The sequence below is a fragment of the Alternaria alternata genome, assembly GCF_001642055.1.
Source record: "Alternaria alternata strain SRC1lrK2f unplaced genomic scaffold CC77scaffold_35, whole genome shotgun sequence".
Lineage (NCBI taxonomy): Eukaryota > Fungi > Ascomycota > Dothideomycetes > Pleosporales > Pleosporaceae > Alternaria > Alternaria alternata.
Genome location: NW_017306224.1, coordinates 31,375 through 51,076, shown reverse-complemented (window position 1 = coordinate 51,076; position 19,702 = coordinate 31,375). Strand labels below are relative to the sequence as shown.

At 49.4% G+C, this 19,702-nt stretch overlaps 6 protein-coding genes across 6 annotated transcripts; 4 read left to right on the top strand and 2 right to left on the bottom strand.

Annotated features, from left to right (window-relative positions):
* Positions 1-1,708: 1,708 nt before the first annotated feature.
* Positions 1,709-3,582, bottom strand: CC77DRAFT_1014276 (hypothetical protein; the record flags this gene model as incomplete). The annotated part of the gene is made up of 2 exons (XM_018523886.1): positions 1,709-2,874; positions 2,946-3,582. 2 exons carry the CDS (start codon positions 3,580-3,582, stop codon positions 1,709-1,711), a joined length of 1,803 nt encoding a protein of 600 aa, XP_018379440.1.
* A 1,646-nt stretch (positions 3,583-5,228) lies between these two features.
* Positions 5,229-6,555, top strand: CC77DRAFT_1035861 (hypothetical protein; the record flags this gene model as incomplete). The annotated part of the gene is made up of 2 exons (XM_018526967.1): positions 5,229-5,807; positions 5,857-6,555. 2 exons carry the CDS (start codon positions 5,229-5,231, stop codon positions 6,553-6,555), a joined length of 1,278 nt encoding a protein of 425 aa, XP_018379439.1.
* Positions 6,556-7,115: 560 nt separating this feature from the next.
* CC77DRAFT_1067281 (hypothetical protein) lies at positions 7,116-7,506 on the bottom strand (the record flags this gene model as incomplete). Its single annotated transcript, XM_018528978.1, has 2 exons — positions 7,116-7,294; positions 7,395-7,506. 2 exons carry the CDS (start codon positions 7,504-7,506, stop codon positions 7,116-7,118), a joined length of 291 nt encoding a protein of 96 aa, XP_018379438.1.
* Positions 7,507-10,620: 3,114 nt separating this feature from the next.
* CC77DRAFT_1067280 (MFS general substrate transporter) lies at positions 10,621-12,525 on the top strand (the record flags this gene model as incomplete). The annotated part of the gene is made up of 3 exons (XM_018528977.1): positions 10,621-10,746; positions 10,956-12,139; positions 12,189-12,525. The coding sequence occupies 3 exons, from the start codon at positions 10,621-10,623 to the stop codon at positions 12,523-12,525; spliced, it is 1,647 nt and encodes a 548-aa protein (XP_018379437.1).
* Positions 12,526-16,501: 3,976 nt separating this feature from the next.
* Positions 16,502-16,708, top strand: CC77DRAFT_949570 (hypothetical protein; the record flags this gene model as incomplete). The annotated part of the gene is made up of 1 exon (XM_018535268.1): positions 16,502-16,708. A coding segment is annotated over one exon (207 nt), but the record flags the coding sequence as incomplete, so codon positions are not given.
* A 54-nt stretch (positions 16,709-16,762) lies between these two features.
* Positions 16,763-18,432, top strand: CC77DRAFT_577643 (hypothetical protein). The gene is made up of 2 exons (XM_018532315.1): positions 16,763-16,893; positions 16,986-18,432. The coding sequence occupies exon 2, from the start codon at positions 17,171-17,173 to the stop codon at positions 18,398-18,400; it is 1,230 nt and encodes a 409-aa protein (XP_018379435.1). The 5' UTR covers positions 16,763-16,893; positions 16,986-17,170; the 3' UTR covers positions 18,401-18,432.
* Positions 18,433-19,702: the final 1,270 nt, after the last annotated feature.

Here is a 19,702-nt window from a genome sequence, read left to right as displayed (position 1 = left end):
GTTGAGAGCCACGTAGGAAGATGGAAGCTTGTTTAAATAGACGTCAGCTGCTACGCGCATCTTTGTTCTCATCGTCACCTTCACTTCAACTTAGTTTTACACAATCGCAAACAAATACACCAAAATGCCTCTCTTTGTCTGAGGACTAGCAAATGTTCAGGCCTTTCGCAAACCACCATTCCTTGCTCTCAATCTATTATCCCTCTACATCTCATCGGCCAACAGAATCGCTACGGCATAATGTTTCTCGACTCAATTATAGCCGCGCTCATCCTATGACGCATGTGTGGCGAATGGGTAGGAAGATGGGAACTTACAGAAGATCTCTACTTTGACACTTGCTTCGTACTGGGTTGAGGCTTGCTGGTTACAAATATGGGACTATGTTTGCTGTTACGGTGTCGAGTACCAAGCCAAGTTTGGAAATGGGGCCTATGCGTAGAAATTCTAACTCTGAATGCGAGCTAGTCGACATACAAGATTCAAGCACCTCTGATAAGCAACACCCAAGCATTTATTGGCGTGCATACAGATAGCACTGACAACGTAACACTTTGTCAATCTATGCATGACTTCAGAATCCACGCAAGACATACTGAGATGAGCTTGAACAAATGGCATGGCGGTGTGGAGTTTCTGCAACCGTGAATCGATCCGATCATTCTATTTGGCCAACAATTCCCGGTCATTCCTATAATTCCATGTCCCCTGTACCCTTCTTGCCAGCTAAAACGCAAACAACGAATCAGCAAGCACTTTTTCGGGTCGTTGTTCCGAGACTTACCCAAATCCGTAGATAACGCATGTTGTAACAGCAGGACAAGAGTATCCAAAGTCTCCTCGACAGAATCTCTTGGCTTAGTAGACATGAGCGGCTTCCAGTCGTTTCTGTTCAGCGGTTCATAGACGACAACATGAGCTGTGTAACACACATTTACAAGGAGATTTTCTGCCGCAGGGTCTTTCAAACTGGCAGTAGTGATGACGTCAAAGACGGAGCCATGACTGTGCTTCGCGGCGTACACTGCACGGGCATAAGCTAGAAAGAGAGGTTAGAAGTTACTGTAGCATGGGTAGGAGTATGGGAAAGTGATTGCGGCGTACATAGAATGATCTCTTTGATCCCTTTCTCCCAAAGAAGCAACTGATATTTCTGCGTGCTCATGGCTGGAAGACTCGTTGGTGATGACTATGTACGTGAGAAGCGCAGATTGGTCTGAAACAATGCATAGTGGGAAGCTAGAAGCGCTTGCACGAAAAGCCTCTCTATCCCATGCCCAAAGCACAATTGTCTTCCAGTTTGTCGCTTCTATCTCATGCTTAGCAACAAACAACAACAGCAAACGCAACCCGAGTTTCGTCTTACCCCTCATATCTTCGATGGTAGCGGAAAGACAACCGTAGAAAGGAGCTCGTTTCTCACAAGTTGATCCTGACTAAAATGTATCCTATCAGCATCTAGGTATGCTATAAGAGAGAGTGACGTACCAATGGCAGGTTGAAGATCTTCATCCTCAATGGTGGCGCAGTGTGTAATGTCACCAAGCAGCAGCGCGGCATGATAAAATCTGTCGTTTATATTCCGACAAAGTCGTCCCGCAACCAATGACTGTAAATGAAAGTTTTTTCCATTTTTCTCATTTCCTGATGCACCACAGATCTACTCGGTCACCAGTCATTCTCGTATACTCAATCATACACCCCACCATCACATCATCTTCCCCCTCTTGCGCCTATGCACAACCCACCTCCTCCCAACATCATAAACCGCCCTCGTCCAACTCCGCGTGATAATCTTCCCCTCAAACGTCCCACTAACCCAACTGAACAATGCAATCAACCCCATACTCGCTCCAAAAATCCATCCAAAAGCCACCCAATAACTCCTCATCTCGAACTCCATGTTCTTGAACTGGATACTGAAGTACCCTGTCATCAACGTCACGGGTGTAAACAAGATTGTGATCTTAGCCAAGAGGAGAGTAACCCAGGTGAGGCGCTCGACGGAGAAGGACTCCTTGATGGCGATGAGGTTAAAGTTCATCATTACAAGAGATTCTTTTTGGTCGAGACATTCGTTGATTTCGCTGAGGGCGTAGAGCAGGATTCTATCTTTCAAACGCTCAAAGCGAACGCGTGCCGCAGAACTGAGTGCTACGCCAAGCAAACTATCAGCTTCCGGGACGAGAGGGCCGGGCGAATCGTTTATCACGGGGTGGGAGGACACCAGTGAAGCGTTTCCGGGAAGGATGTGCGAGTTCTTGAGGGACGCCAAGGTCGCTTCTTGTTTCTTGAGTACGCGTTCGATGATGAGTTCGTAGGAATGGTATACGCGTTTTAGAACGGCGAGTTGGCAGCCGATGTGGTGGAGTTGGTCGACGTGGGTGAGGTTGGCTGTTTGAAGCATCTCTTGGCGGAGGCGGTCGAGTTCGGCGGCGTATCCATGTTCGCGACGTGATATGAGGTCAAACGTCGCACCCCAGTCTTCGAAGAGATAGTAGAAGAGAAGTCCAGGGGCGTCTGTGGGGCGATGCGCTGTTTCTTCGTCGCTGCTGCCGAGGCGTTGGCGGATGGGTAGTTGGGTGAGCGCTGTGTCTCTAAGCGGCGTTGGTGCTTTAGTCAGCTGTCTAAACACGTTCACGAGGTTGCGACGGGTTGTAAAGAGGGTCTTGAGGTCTTCTTTGTTCAATGCGCCCGTGGCGAAGGGGAACGGGTCTTCGGAGATCGAGATGACGGTTTTGTCCTCGCATAAGAGGAGCCAGTTCCAAACGCGCTTGCCGTGGGGTACATCCCGGCTTCTATCCGCGATGTGAGGATGCGTGTTTGTTTCTTTACTGCGAACGTTGTGTAACGAGTTGTAGCCTATGCACATATCTGCGATTCTGTCAGCTCAGCTCAGTGGTTAACGGGGAGTACTTGTCCATCAGTAAGTGCCTGCAACTTACACCTTCGTCCCTGATCCACAGTACTCCAATGCCAGACATCGTCTACTAACTGATAATGGCTCAGGTCCCTCGTCAACTCCAGCTGTGTGGATTGCATCATCTCAGTCATGCCTATGCTCGACTCTGAATCCATAACCTCTTCGTTTGCCTGCTTCGCCTTTTGCTTGATTGAGCTAGACTTGCTTGATGCATGTGACAGCATCGATCTCAACGTGGAAGAGCTCTTCTTCATGCGTAATGACGAGGTGTTTCGCGGCGGCATAGGATCGCTTTTCATCATGCCTAGTAGTCGTGGCGTAAAGTCAAAGTGTGAGGCTAGCATTCGTATCAAATCTTTCTGGTTGTATGGCATCCAGATATTGATCCATCGCGTATGTAGCTCGGTTGGTCGTGGTGAATTAAGCAACGTCTTATATGCTTGTGCATCGAGATCGAAAGCGCAATAAGCATCGTCTTCGCCAAAGTCGATGCAGAAGTTGCTGCTCTTATGTTCTCGTGTCTGTCGGTCGAAGAGATCAAAGTTTCGTTCTGAATCAAAGTCGCGGAAACAGTATTGGATGTTTTCGTCCCCTGTGTCTTGGTAGTATGCAGGCAGTCTTTCAGCAGGCGACGCGGGCCGAAAAGGATGATTTTCCATAACGAGAAGATGTGGAGATTGTAAAGTCGTATGCGACGTGGATGATAGTGATAGGAATAAGCGATCTGTTTGGACGAAATGCAATCTCTGGGCAGCTGAGCCGGTGATGTGAGCTCGTGCCGCGACCTTTGTGGATATTTGTCGTGCGTACCTCCTTAAACTGTGAGGTCACGCGGTGCTGTTGAGGCTCATACCGGCAAGTTGTCTTACCTAGAGATGGACTAAAAGGTTCGCAGCTGCCTGCGCAACTCCACATCTCTTGCTGATGAGAGTCGTACCTGACATGTAAAGTTTATTTGAAATGTTTTTGGTAGGTTGCACGTTGTACCTGCAAGCTCGCAACACATCACAGACACCTTCACAAGACATTATGGGATGGTAGGGCCTTGTGCATCCCGAATGGCGATGTTACGGATGTTGCTCTCTCTTGCCTGGTATTGCTGAAGTGCTCAAGCCGCCGTCCGTCAAGAAAGCAGACATAGGGCTAGTAAATGGTAGTATGGTGCGCATCATGAATAGCAGATGGTTGATCACATGCCGCGTCAACCAAAAAACACCTTTGTCGATCTTGTGTGAAGAATGATGTGCACAAAGGTTACGAAGCAAGAAAGGCTTAGAGGAGGATGATGACTTGTGTCGCGTGGCTTAGATCGAGATGGCACCTCACCCGACTGAATTATGGAGACGGAAGATTGCGGTGATCTCCCATTGGCTGAAGTGTCAGACTACCCAAACAGGCAGTTTGGAAAAGCCATTGAAGACAGCCAAGTATAGGGTGAAACAACTCGACGCTTCTAGATGACGTCAAGCTCAACCTTCTTTAGACATTGAAGTGTAGGTACCACAGAGGGACAATGAATCGACATGGTCTTACCATCGCTCCGTCGCATACATCCATGAGTGATAGCCCGGATAGGCAATTAACAATCCCATCGATTGCTGTACCTTGAGGGTGAAAACAACAACTCATCCGCTAATCCACTCGTTGGAGTAGGTGCATTGCAGCATCATCTCAAGGTAGACAGGCCGCTATACTGTGTTCATTTAATGGTGGGGCTCCATCCTCACCGTCTGCAAAAGAAGGGTTCGATAGCGCATTGCCATCTTCACATGCGACATCATCTCCACACCAGAGATCTACTGCCCTTATCAACAGTCAACCGCCTAATGCGATCCAAACAGTTGTCTCAGCCCTTTTCAGTATATGTCCGCGGGTAAACCCAACAGCTGCCGTATACACGCAACGGTGGAGGGGAAGAACGTCGAGCACGTGCTCCTCAACAGCGTTGGAAATGGTTACTCCACCTCGAAGTCCGGTTCACGCGTTCAAGCAGCTGCACGTTTGCGAAGGCCGACAGTGGTCGCGACGCCCACGCTCCCGTTGTGACGTTCTCATTCGAGGCGCAACGGACGGCGCCATTTACTGAGGTATCCTGACCCTCTCGGCCAATCATGGGAGCGCAGGACACCCACGGGATCACTCTCTCTGAGCTGCGACACAAAAGAGCCCACGCGACACCCCAATGCTGATAATGCACGCCATACATTTTCTCAACCGTCCTCCTGTCCCCTCCTTGTCACCTTTCGACTTGGACTACGCGCTTGACAGAGGCTGAAGACGTTCTATGAGCGCCTTTACTCCCATCATGCCTCGCCCTAACCTCCCTCCAACTCCCCAGCCGTCGACTGATATCACTGGCAAGAGCAGCGCCAATGCCCCTCAATTGGAGACGAGCTTCACCTTGCCACCTGCAGCTTTGGGTGGTAGGGGAAGTGTAGCTAGCTCTTCTGGTCCGTCTGAAAATGCCTCAGATTCGTCGTACCGGCCACCATCCCCGTCGTCTCCAGTCGCGACTTCCAAGCCCAGTCATGCGCGCAAACGCTCCCAGCAAAGCATCATCACCAAGGACGACTATTCTCTGCCTCCTCCGCCCACTCGATCACGTAAAATTATCCAGATGAAGCCCAAGGATACTCAAGAGTCGCCCAAGACCCCGTCCCAAACACAGACTGCAAATGCAAAGACCACGACCGCTGCCGCTAATGGAACCAAAAGGAAGCAGGCAGGCAATACCACTGCCGCGGGACGCAAGATTGCAAGGAAGACGGCGCATAGCCTTATCGAGCGAAGGCGGAGGTCCAAGATGAACGAGGAGTTTGGGGTTCTCAAAGACATGATTCCGGCATGCAGAGGGCAAGAGATGCATAAGCTCGCCATCTTACAGGTGCGTCTACGTACTATGCGATATTACTCCATATGCTAACACGCCCAAGGCATCTATCGAGTACATGCGCTACCTCGAACAATGCGTCTCCAACCTCAAAACCGCCAACTCACGACGCGACTCTCCCTCATCTGCCACATCCGAGCTCCCGCCGCCCCCAGCCCAGCGTTTGCGCTGCGACGACGATGATGAAGCCTCAGACCAAGACGAAGAAATGGAAGACGCCGTATCACCCACCTACGTCGAGCCCCCACCCACCAAGTCGCGATACACATTCGCCCAAGCCTCACCCGCCATCCACCCCTCCGACAGAAGCGCATTCACTCACTCCACCACCACATCCCCAGCCATCCTGCCCCACGATCGCACCAACGGGAACGGGCAGTACTCGGCGAACCCCTCCCCCGCGTTACGTCCGTCAGACCCACACCACTACTCGCTTGGACCATGTTCCACAGTAACGAGTCCTTCGATCCACCCGAGTCCTGCTTTCAGCGCCCACACCCCATCTGCAACACACTTCAGCAACCCGTTCCATAACCACAATGGGCCTCCTAGTACGGGTCCGATTGCCGCGCCGGGGTCGGCGCATGGGTCGCTGCATTTTTCCCTCACGAGCCCCGCGTTGAAACCGCAGGCTGATCGCGAGGATCAGGAGGCTACGGAGGCGCTGATGATGTTGAATACGGATCGGAGGAGTTGGAGCGGCGCGAGGGGAATGAGTGTTAAGGATCTTCTTAGTGGGTAGGGATGTCTGTGTGTGTGTATGTGATGTATGAGACGACGACGAGCGCTTTGGTGTTCAAGTGGGTTAGCAAAAAAAGGGTATTTGGGTGGATGTCTGTTTATTGATTTATTGTATTGGTGCTGGTGGCTTTTTTCTTTCTCTTCCCTATGCTCAAGTCTTCGCGGCTGTGCTTTCATATCGTAAGCAGATATTCGATGCGACCATGATTTTGGCCTAGAGAAGGGAAAGTAATGGGTTGGATGACATTCTTTTGTATGACAAAAGTTTAAGCTGCACATGATCTGAAACACATATGAGCGATTGGATTGACATGGTTGTCGTTTCATAATAAAACCATTACGTCGACTTTTACAGTCTGTGCAGTCTACGTAGGCTTCACATGGTGAGCGCGAGATATCATCATCATCAACAACAACACGAGTAATGAAACACAAGATAGAGAAACGAGTGTGCTATTTCTTTCTAGTCAAACCCCCTTCCCTTCCTTCCCCTGTCAAGTCCTCTCTTCGACCCCTTGCGTCGTCCCAGGTCATTTGCATCCTTCTAGGTCCACCATTGATCTAGCAGTGGTCACTGACCTGGCTGCCAAAAGGCTCGTTGACACAGTTGCCCTCGCACAGCCTAATGAACTGAATAGCCCCGTTGTTAACGCAGTTGAACAGGGCTTTGGCCTGAGCGTTGGCGTCGGTGGGCTGACCGGCGGCGTCGAGGGTTTGGTAGATGGTTGAGGCGTAGTCTCCTAGTGGTGTGTTAGTTGGGATGGTGCATAGTAGTGAGTGGAACGATAGAGAAGGTGAGGAGGGAAGAAGGGGGAAGGGTAATGAGATGAGGAGACAAACCTTGCGTAAGGAGGTTGCCGCTGCAGTACGCGTACCCAGCGAAGCAGTTGTCTGCGACGACAGTGCTGGCCATGGTGGCAGCGGCGAGGACGGCAATCTTGGAGAAGTACATGATGATTGATATAATTGGAATGTTCCTTTGAACGTTGTGATGTGTAGGCTTGTAGAGATGATCGAAGAAACTGTTGTGTGATGGTTCTTCATCCAAACCGACCAACCTACCTCCTTATATATCCATACCCCTTCTTTTCAGGCTTCCCATTTCTCTTGTCTACTCTGCACGATGATGCTATTCGTAACCCACTTGTCTTGCATCTCCGTCACCGGCGTCAAGGGATGTAGTTGGGCCAAGTATCTTGGTTTCGGTCCGAGATTGCTATAGCAGGGCGAAATGTGATGGGGGCGCGACACCGCAGCGGAAATCCTTGCGATGCTGGGATCAAGATCGTCATAGAGACATCTCAAGGCTCGTATACGCCGCGAGGGTCGTGGTATTCCCGGTTGTTTCTCTTGGTCTCGGGTGGGACGGGGCGTATGGTGGAGTTGGTGGAGTTTGGTGTATGAAGACATCGGCAATGGAGAAGAAGACCTTGTTTGGTGTCCACTTCTTCTTGGGTCGGTGTCGTACAGGGAAGTTGATCAGGCAAGCCATTGTGAAGGGCCGATGAGATGTCTTCCCTATAGTTGGTATTTTAGTAATAGCCCCCAAATCTATTGTTCCCGGATCATTACTTGCTTCATAGTAAGGAAGTTATAATATCCGTAGCAGCTACATGTTATAGGGTTTATTTCCTCCTCTGGTTTTGCACTGTCTAATTCACAGATCCTTTTCTCGATACCAGAGGTATATCGCAAGCATCGTATAGTTAGATGATTTGATGGGGTCTGTCTTCGACTGTGCCGTACCATGACTGTCCGGTCATTTTTGCCATCTTAATGTGTCTGATATTCTTCCAACCTGAGCTTTACGCCCTGGGTAGCCCGATCGCAAGCATGCTTCGTAGCCGATTTTGCCGATTGGAAATGTCTTAGTCGTCTTCGCAACGAGGTAGTACCAACAGGGTCCGCCATCGTGGTTTCCCTGCTCATAGCCTCCTGAAAGTAACACGAGAGCCGCCTGGTTGACGGTGGTAAGTCGTGAGGCATCACTTGTCGTCACATTCAGCCGCCAGGGCACCGTAAGCACAAACGAAGCCGCTGTCGATCTCCCAGGCAGCCCCGATGCGCTGACATAAAATGAATTCCAAGTCAGGGAATATCAGACGTTCATCTCCTTGTGTGTTTCAAGAAGCTAACTTAGTTCGTCAGCTTGTCTTCAAAGTTGTTCCGCTCTTACGGCCTGGTCTTAGTGGGTTGAAACTATATTTCTAGTTCCCCACAAACACTGCCTTGCGCTAGTACGGGGCGTATCGTGACGTCGTACTTTGGTGTCCATAATAAGACATAATTGCGACAAAGGCGGACCCATAGGTGGAGTGTTAACGTATAGGTGCGAGATGTTGATATAGTACTATCCTCTTTTGTACATCCATTCGTGTATTCAGGATGCGCTTCCCAAATTGATCCACAAGCGGGACCGTGCCGTGCCGTAGGATCCGCCTTGACACTCCGATGCAGAGTAGAAAAATATTGGCATGATAGCGCCGATTGAACTTCTTTGCATGTTATGGAAAGCTGCGAGGATGACGATGCGTGATTGATGTGTTGTTGATGCCACGGATCAGGCCCGGCGAGTACGACAGCTCCGGCGTCGCTGGTCTGTCGCAAGAGTGGAAGGCGCATGCGAGACCTGCACACCCCTTTGTGACAACAATGATAATTGATACCCATCAGTACAGACCAACATCCTCCATAATCAAACGATAGGAATTTGCGCGCAGCGCTTCTTTACCAGGGTCCGGCCACCCGCGTCGTTCCGAGAGGAGACCCGAGTCAGTTACTGGGAATATATACCTTTGCGACCTCCCGTCTTGCACATAGACATTCTCTCGAATACTATAGGAGCCCGCGATACTTATATCTGTGTGTTACGCGCTCGACATCTAGGCGCAATGTTGATGGCTTACGGCTGGCGTCAGCATCATGACCCTGCCTGGCCACCCAAGACGATTCAACTACAGTTCAGGTACAGCGGCCGCAATAGCACCGTTCCCGGATAATTTAAAGATAACGACATGTCATCTTCAAGCAAAGGATCGCTCCTTCTCTTTCTCTCTTCACCTTTTGAGATTTGCGAAATGCGACGATCGTCACGCACTGCAGCGCATCACAGTGGAGGCTGTGGGTACTTCATACGAGGAAGTGCTAGCGATCATCAACGCACCTCAGAAAAACACTACAGTCGCTGGCGATGAGATCGCAAGGTAGAGTATTGGTATGGTAGGTGTTTCTTCCACGCTTTCTTCCAGATTCTTTCTTCCTTAGCCATGCAGTTCACACTTTCGCGACTACATTGCGGATCGACAGCGACAATTGAGAGATGAGCAACAAGAGACGGACATATGGACATAAGGCACACTGTCGAGCGTGACATTTGTTTCCAATTCGGACCTGCGACCGGACTTTATGCATGAGGATGCACGTTACGCCCTTCAAGAGTCATAACGCCTGTAAAGGATTTTAAGGAGGCTGCGTGATGCTTCGCACCCGTCAAGCTTCGGTAGGGCTGGGCAGGGGTTTGGTCCTCCGACCCTACGAACTGCCGGTACTTATTCAACACCGACGCACCGCAACCATCACACGCGCACTTCAAGGTCAAAGTCAGCGTTCTACAACATGTGCTGCCTTTGTCAGAAATAACCGGATTGATTAGTACCATGGGTGGAGGACCTCTTGGGGAACGCAGCCAACGGGGCGGCAGATTCCCCCGCGTCGCTCTCTCGCGTTTTAGCTAACGCCGTTGACCGAGATCATGCCCTCCCACTTCTGGCCTAGTCGCAGCCGAAAACCTCGGGGTTAAGGGCCAGACTCCATGTTCAGGGTGCGGGCACCGATGGAGAGTCATTTCGTAATTCAGCTGCCTGGGGCCTTTTTCGCTATATACCTGGCCTGAGTCCTGGATTGATGTTTTGAACACCGCAATTGCAAGCGTCCGAAACTAGCCCTTGAGGGGACCGCGACCAGCATAGCCGCAAACACCACTTTTACGAAACATTTATCGAACCTCATAACTGGTTACGAAAACCTCGTTCGAATATCGTAGCGACCGCTACAAACACCGCACAACATGTCTTCATCCACACGAGAAGAGTATCGCCAGCATTCGAGGAGTAGTTCAGATACGCATATCCCAGATCTAGAGAAGGGCGACGCGAGACCTGACAAAGAAGGAGAAGAGGTCGTCGAAGAGAAAGTAAGTTTTCCAATTCCATGCTGCGCGACCGTTACCCGAAAAATCTTTTTACGGAGCTTGAAGACTTTGACGTCAGTGTGTGATCCGTCGCGCAATGCGCAGAAGATCAAAGGCATTCAGGCTAAGTTATCCGAGCATCGGGTGGTCGGCTGCTGCACCATCGCCAATCATCATTTCGAGTACACGGAATAATAGCTAACACCTCTTAGCAACCGCAAGAGACGAATGATGAAATCGGCGAAGACCTCGAAAAGCACCTGACAAGGAAGAGCACGAAGAAAGACCAGCTCGCACCTGAAAAGTACCCGCTGTCCGACCTCGACAACAATCTCGTCGGCTGGGATTCGCAAGACGATCCAGCGAACCCTCGCAACTTCACGACGAAGAGAAAGATCACACTCCTTGGTTTGGTCGCTGCCATCACTTTTGTCAGTCCGCTTGCCTCCTCCATCTTCGCACCCGGCATACCATTCGTCAATGCGGATTTCGGAAATACATCGCAGCTTCTTGGTTCTTTCTCCGTCAGTGTCTACGTCCTCGGTTTCGCTTTCGGCCCGCTCTTCCTGAGTCCGCTCTCAGAGATCTACGGAAGATGCGTCGTACTCAACTGCTCCAATGTCTTCTTCTGCGCCTTCACTATCGGCTGCGCGCTTGCGCCTAACCTTGGTGGCCTCATCGGCATGCGATTCCTCGCTGGTGTCGGAGGCAGCGCGTGTCTGACAATCGGCACTGGTGTCATTGCCGACATGTTTGTCCCTGCGCAGCGTGGCAAGGCTGTATCCATCTACAGTATGGGCATTCTTTTCGGTCCTATCCTCGGTCCCATCTGCGGTGGCTTCATTGCACAGCGTGCTGGCTGGCGTTGGGACATGTGGGTTGTCCTCATCGTTGGCGGCCTCTTGACCGGAGCCCTGTTCGTCTTCAACCGCGAAACATACCACGCTGTGCTGCTCAACCGCAAGACGGAGCGTTTGAGGAAGGAGTTGAACCGTCCCGAGCTTCAGAACATCATGACGTACCAGAAAGACGCTGCTATTCTCAGTCCTCTCGCTATCCTCGGAAACGGTATCACACGCCCGCTCAAGATGCTCACCAGGTCACCCATTGTGTTGCTCTGCTCACTCTACATGTCCTTCCTCTTCGGCTTGCTATTCCTCCTCTTTACCACCATCACATCCGTCTTCGTCCAGACGTATGGCTGGTCTCCCGAAATCACCGGTCTCGCATACTTGGGTGTCGGAATTGGCAACTTCATGGGCATCGCTTTCGTGGCCAAGACGAGCGATGCGACCATCATCCGACTTGCGAAGAAGAACAAGGGCGTCTACGAGCCAGAGATGCGACTTCCGCTCTGTGTCTTCTTCGGAACTCTGATTCCTATTTCTTTCTTCATGTAAGTTGTCTTCCCTTCTCGCGCGCAGAACTTCCACTAACATAACTAGATATGGCTGGACAACTCACTATCATGTGCACTGGATCGTACCCATCATCTCCCTCGTCCCCTTTGGTTTCGGCCTCATGGGTATCTTCGCGCCCCTGCAGACATACATGATCGATTGCTTCCCTCAGTTCGCTGCGTCCGCCATCGCCGGTATGACAGCCCTGCGTTGTCTCTTCGGCGCACTGCTTCCGCTTGCTGGACCAACCATGTACGAATCGTTGGGTTTGGGCTGGGGAAACAGTTTGCTGGGTTTCTTGGCTGTGGCTTTCATTCCCGTGCCAGCGCTGTTGTTTAGGTACGGAAAAGTGATTAGGGAAAAGTACCCTATCAAGTTGTAGGTGCGAGAAGAGAAAGGAAAGGAGTCGTCTTTTGCGTTTAGATTCCATGATACCCGATTGTTTTACTATATCTGTATAATAGTATTAGAATACGCATCCAAAGTCATAAAGAATAGAGATATTGTAAGGATCCGTATGCGCTTTCCGAGTTCTTGCTGTACCAAGACGCTAACACATGCTGGTCACCTGACATCTAGCGAGGCTGACATCCTGCCCCTCATAGCTCAACAGAATCCTACTCATCAGTCTGTATTCACGCCCAAACACCGAGTCCTAACGCTCAGCCTTTGCGTCTGGTTCATGACGCTTGTGTTTTCAAACTCATGCACTTGCACACCCCAAGCTGCGCAAGTGCCAACACCAATGCTAGGCTGATGTGGCTTGCACTGCCCCTCCTTGACATGCAGTCCAGTGAGACGGCAGGCTGAGCTTCAAGACGCCGACAGCCTTATATCTCAGTATTGCACCGCTCAGCCTGATCATGTCGGAGCGCTTGTGATCTTGAGGATTCTTCGCCGCCTGTTAACCGTCACATCTTCCCACTTTCCTTCGAGCAGACTTGTCAACAATTAAGCCAAGCAAGCTAGGTACCCCAGCTTAGCTTAATTGTTAAGTGCCTCTACTTCAGCTTAGCTTAATTAGCTTAGTAGGTTAAAACAAGCTAGCTTAATTGTTTAGCTTAATTAGCTTAATAGTTAAAGCGTTTTTAAGGCTATAAAAATAGGTAGTATTAGCTATATTATAACTTTTTTTAGAGTTAAGTTTCTAAATCGCTATTAGTATTACTACTGTCTCTAACGTCCTACGCGCTTACGCTGTACAACGCCTCTATCTTATTATTAGTTATAGAGTTTCTATTATTAAGTTTATTATTACCTAGACTAGCTGTACGCTACTGTTGTACGCACTGTATTACTACTAGAAGTTGTAGTTATATACCTTGTCGGCGAGGCTCTAGGAGATTACCTAACTTACTAAATATACGCTTACACTCGCAGCTTAACGCTAGGATAGACAGTATATTAAGCGCAAGCTTACTAAGTTAAGAATAGCAATTCTGCATTAATAACTAGTATTTTATTAGGTTGTTAGCGTACTTGCTGCTCTTCTCTACCCGCCGCTTACACAGCTTCTACTAGGTATACTTGTTATTAGCTACCTTGTCGCTGTTGCTAGTAGTTGTAGAATTAATAATGCTATTAATTGCGTTGTCTATATTGTTTAATAGTACTTTTAGGCGTTATATAGCTAGTTAACTAGTATTGTATTAAGCCTATAAGCTGCGGAAACTAAGGTTATTAAACTTAAGCTAGCTAGATTTCTTAGTACCCTAGGATTTGTCGCAATACAATTAGTAATACAGGTAGAGTATTGTAGCTGCGTAGTAGGCAGGCGATAGGTCTAATTTAGAGTAATACTTGCTAGCTTTTGCCTACGCTGCGCGTATGTTAATTGCAAGGTAGTCCTTAGGCGCCTTGTTGTAGGTGTTATACTTAATAGCCTTGTAAGCTAGTACGCGCGATTTGTAGTAGTTAAGTATATACTTAAATACTAGAATAACTTTAGTAATATAGCTAAACCTTCTACTGTTGCTGCGCCTCTTAAGGCGCTTTATAGCAGCTTTTAGCAGCTTTAAAGCGTCTATATACTCTATAACTACTACCTAATTATGCGTTGTAAGGCTGTCTAATCTTATCTAGTATAGCGCGTAAGGCAGTTTATTACGCTGCAACTTAGCGTAGGTATCCTCGTCCTGTATACGCTTTATATAGTAGCTAGTGTACGCGTTAATTGCTAGTTAAAGCTGTACAGCGCGCTTAAAGCACAAGTAGAAGGAGTTCTAGCGTATAATAACAGGCTTAACAGGCTTAAGAATCTTGCGTTTATTAGAAGGTGCATTAGCTAGTAGCTTGCAATAGGTAAGGCGCTAAAAGTTAGCAAAAAGAGCGTATTACTGTAATATTTTAATATAGTAAACAATCAGACGGCATGCCTGCATTAGGAAATACATGTACCCCATTTGGGTAATCCGGGCCTCGCGTCCAGCTTTCGCGCTACGCCCAAACAGGAGACTTGTCTTCGACCACTGTCTTAAAAGGCCTACCTTCACCGTTATTTTCCATCCTCTCGTTTCCCGTTACTCTCTACTCTCATCCCTTTCATCTGTGGCCCCTGGCTTGCGCCCAGCCATCACTCCGTTTCCACTTTCCTCAACTATTCTCCATATGGCAATTCTCTCAAACTCAGCTGCCTGCCTTCAAGAGTTAGCTCACGTTGCTACGGTGCTCATATTCCTCTCCACAAGTCGTCCCTGTCAGATCCATACGATCCTAGTACAAGCTGATCACTCTGAATCTCACACATACTGATGTCTCCCAGACCACATATTTCTAAACTTCTATACGCAGCATAGCACAGTGCCATAGGAACAAATTCACAAGCACGGTACCTCTCCTACTGCTTGCACCTAGGCGTTAGTACCAACTTGCACACTAGCCCCACCTGAACTACATCCGCGATCGAAAGAGGAATGCTCGTCTGTCGCCCAGTCCAGCGCCTCACATTTTCGACTGATCGGCCCATTTGCCCCTTGCTTCTCGTCGGAATCACCGGACCATTGTTGTCTCTGCAACGCACTGTTCACTGTACGATGTCTCATGCCGTGGTCTCAGCTTCAGTCACTTCGCACCTTGCTCCTTCTGGTGAAAACGTCCTCCAATTTGCCTGATCAGGACACGACATGCCCAAACAGGCTTTTCTCTCGGACGCGATACCTCACTCACATCAGGCACTAGTTCCGCACTCGGGGCTTTGCGATCCCCCACCATTAATAGCGGGTCTGCATTGCCTGCAGTATCGCAGGGTTGCAGTGCAACGTAACAGACGGAGATCAGGAGACAACCAGCTCGCGGCTCGGCATTGCCACTGGCGTAGGAATGCAGAGATGGACTGCACCACGCCAACATTCTGCTTCGGCCGGATACAGTTTCCAGTCCACGGTGCTCATGTCTCACCTCTGGCCACGTAGTATCACCTCCTCCGACCTTCGGTCCTTCTGCAACGTATGCTGGCCAATGTGAGCTCACCTAACCGTGCTCTACTGGAGCTAGACGCGTTGAAGATGACGCGGTCGAGCACTATTTTTCTTGGTTGTGGCCCTGCAAAGTGGCCAGCGGAGGCTGTTTGCATATACGCTTGCCTTTAGCTTGCAAACAGTAGCTCAGCATCAGCATTGGACTCCAAGAGCTGTGCCGAATGGGCAGAGCCTTCTCCACCACATTTGGTATCAAGGGTGGAGCTTTTCCGGTGAATGTCTTTCATCCTCGTGTCTTGGTTCTGGTATCCTGACGTTGTTCCTCACGCTTCTTCGGTCAAATAGACATCACGGCTACCCCCTTTGGTGTAGTTGGCTCTTCCAGAACTGGGCCCGTTCAGAGAGCCATTCATGCCATTAGAAGCCTCTGCAGCAACAGTCGAGTCAAGAGTCAGATATGGTTAGACAACAATGAAGGCTTCGGAGACACCGAGGATGACATAATACAATCGATTTAGCGCCATGATGTAGATATCCTCTCCCCTGGAGACGTCGCCAGTGAGATAAGTGGTTTCCTATTTAAAGTCTTGGATACGACGCTCTCTGCTCAGTTCGAGTCCATCAGATTCAGTAAAATCTTATAATGGCTACATTTACTTCAGTTGCTCAGCCCACTTCATATCGGTTCAAACATTTCGAACCTACGTCGCTCGAACGTACTCAGTCAAAGATCAGGGCTAAGGCAACAAAGCATACTCTTCACAGAGATTGTGAAGAGGTAGGAAGTCGATCTTCGGGATCAATTCATCAAGGTAACGCTCACTCCCCAATCATATAAGCGAGCCATTCCAGACTGAGTCGTATCCAGGAAGGGAAAGCGACTTTTCCACTGTTCCTCAACAGATATCACGGGTTCAGACGACGGACTGTCTCGAACACAATGAAGACATAAACTCAGAGATGTACGATCTGTTTGGAGCAGACCACGAAACAAGCACTCTTGAATTCGCAACTAGCGATAGTGATCACCAGTTTCCCCATGAACTGTGTGATGAGGGAGAGAAAAGCCGCGAAACATTGTGTTTGACCTTGAACGATTCATTCAATGGAAGCACTTCAGGTAAGTACTTCAGTAGACTGCGGTGGTGACTCCACTGATTTCGGATAGACTGTTATTCAGTTGGGGAGAATGACGCGATTAGAGATCACCACAGGGCTACAGCATTACAGCGTAGCACCGGGACCTCGGATTATCAGGATAAGAGCTGCTATCTGACTACTGCCAATGGAGGGGATCTTGCTGAACAGCGCGATGATCTTAACGCAGCCGTAAGGTACGCTTTCTCCGCAAAGGATGTTGAAAGTACTTATCATGGTGAGTAAAATGGCCCTATCGATACATGGAACTGTGCTGAAATCGTCAAAGTTGGACCACCAGTGGAGAGCGAGACGTTTTTCAGCGTCGCTAGTGTGGTAAAAGGTCCTCCGACGCCGCGAAAACGTTCGCATCGATCTTCGATCGCTGACGCGGCAACGACTATTCTGGAAGCAGTGCCGGATACTGTATCGCATCCAGAGTCTGAGAATCTCCATTCAGCGAAGCGGCGAAGGATGGCTGAGCGACAGGCACAGAGCTCCATAACCGAATCAACGTATACGCCTAAGCCACCGCCTCTGCTGGATCCTAGTCACCAAGCTTCTTGTCTCAGTACCAGTGATGGTCCTATTGTTAGCTCTCCAGGTGCCGATGACAGAGAACATGGTACCATAAGCCTAGCCCTGTCTTCAACCAACCACCACGTTGTAGAAGATGGCGACGGCGTTTATGTTCAGGGAGCAGTCGAGGAGCAGTCACAGATAAGAAGTTCCATCACTCCTTTCCAAGAAATTCTATTTGAACAAGACGTTCGTGGAGAATCCAACAGGCGTGTGATAAGTAGACAAGGCAGCGGAAGCGAAGTCGGGGAAACCTTCGAAGATGAACACAGCTATGACGAGTCAAGCATTATCCGTCCATCGAGATCACAACGGCGTAGGCATACTAGTTGGACACCCGCGATGGCACGCAAGCCATCAAACACTCCTCTTAGACCATTGAACCACAACACAATACCTGCGAGGGCATCGCAGCGAGTAAAGTTGAGCCAACCACAAAGAAAGCCGGTACCGGGAGGACGCAATACCGACCAACGGCCTCGAAATTGCTCCCTAGGATCAGATACACCAGGCACAACGGCTGATCATGGAACCAATACCGACTATGGATGCGACCTTAGCATATCTTGTCAGATAACAGACCTAACGCTCTGCACTATTCCAAATGACTCTTCAGTCGTGACGGCGATGTTACGTCCTCATAAATCGGATAGTTACCTCGACGTGGTAGCCCTAAGTCGCAAGGTCCTTGGCGAACAAGGAAAAGTCATCCGCATGACCCAAATGTCGCCAGATTCATGGGTGCTGCTAGGATATCGGTGTAATAGTAGCGCTCTAGACCTTTGCAATCGGCGAAGCCCGAATGCAGAGTGGATTAACGGTTCTCATAATGATGCTGCCACTTATGAAATGGACCACTCAGACAACGACGACAACGACCACGATTGCGACGATGAGAACGAACAGGAGGAGGAGTTTACAGAAAGATACAGCCAACGAATACGCAAGTTGTGGCTAGAGTCGGAGGAAGTACTTCTACTCTCGTTGAAGGATAAACAGGGTATGGATTGGGAAGAGGTGTGTAAACGCTTCCCTGGTCGGTCGCTTGGTGCAATAAAACTGCGCTACCACACGTTGCGGAAGAGAGGCTACTGTAGTGAGGCTAGTACGGTTTTTCGAACCTAGACAGCACCAAGTATATCTATGATTGCATTTGCTTTCTTGCGCCGGACCTCAGGGTGATCGATCGTAAAGTAGTCCCAGTCATCACTAGTCCACACGATTAACGCATTCGACCATTTCCTGCCCTTCAAACCCTTCTACACACCAGAAACATCCTAGGGTTAGCTTTTCTTGAAGCAATCTAGAAAAAACACCATGCTGACACTCTTGAATAGTATCGAGCGTTTGGGACACGATAACGGCAAGGGGACTTGCGTATGAGCGCTCAGTCTTTCCCTTGATAAGGGGACAACGAGGTGCGATAGTTCAGATATTTAATTAGGTTACAAGGGCTCGAAGGTCTAATTACCCAATGTCTTCTCCTGCAGTAAGTCAACGTGTAACGTGTTTTATATCTTGACATAAGAATGTCCGCTGAGGTTGCGATCCCCACTCCGTTTTAGCGAACCTATTGGCTTCGTCTCGGGTAAGGTGCGTCCCGAGGTGACGAGACACACTGTGTGACGAGACACTTTTTCGTCCGGGCCTTCGGAATCGCGCCACAGGACCTATAAAAGCTCAAACTCAACGCGCTTGTGTTCTATAGCTGTCGCTCTTCAAGTATACCTGCCTCCGATCAAGGAGAACGTAGTGCTAGACGTCCTGCCGGCTGTTTTGCTAATAGCGTTTATTAACCCTCTGCTGCTACCCCCCTGTTCTTTTTCTACAGTGCATCTCTATTAAGTATTCGGAGGAGCAGAGAGGAAGCCTAGATGCTAGAGGCTGAGATCGCGGGCTCTAAAGGTCAACTTGTCGTAGAGGACCTGCATTCCGGCAGTTTCTCCGAGCGGGAAGCACTTTTGCCAAGACACTCTCTGCGGGTGAGAAGCTCTAGGCTCTCTTGGCATGCAGGTCTAGCCGCAGTAGCGTGCTCAGATATGTCTGTGGCTGTGGCTACCGTGCAAAACAGCTAGTCCCAATGAGTAGGTTGCCCGTAAACACCTAAGCCTACTGGCTGCCCTGCTATGCCGCGATAATTTAGGCACCAGCCGATTGAACTACCCCGCTTGCGCAAACGGTAGGTATAATAAGTAAGTCTCTTAACACTGTCTCCGCTAACTTGTTATAGCCAGAATTGTTGCGATGTCTGAGAGAACGTGGGACAACAGTTTCTTTAAGGTATGGCAAGAACGCGAGTACACCTTGAACTATAGCTAACGATAGATATGTAGAGGGTAACTAGACTAGTGAACATTCTGCACATTAAGAGTAGCTAACATAAGTATAGGAGGTGAGCAAGCTTACGGAAGTTAAGACACAGAGCAA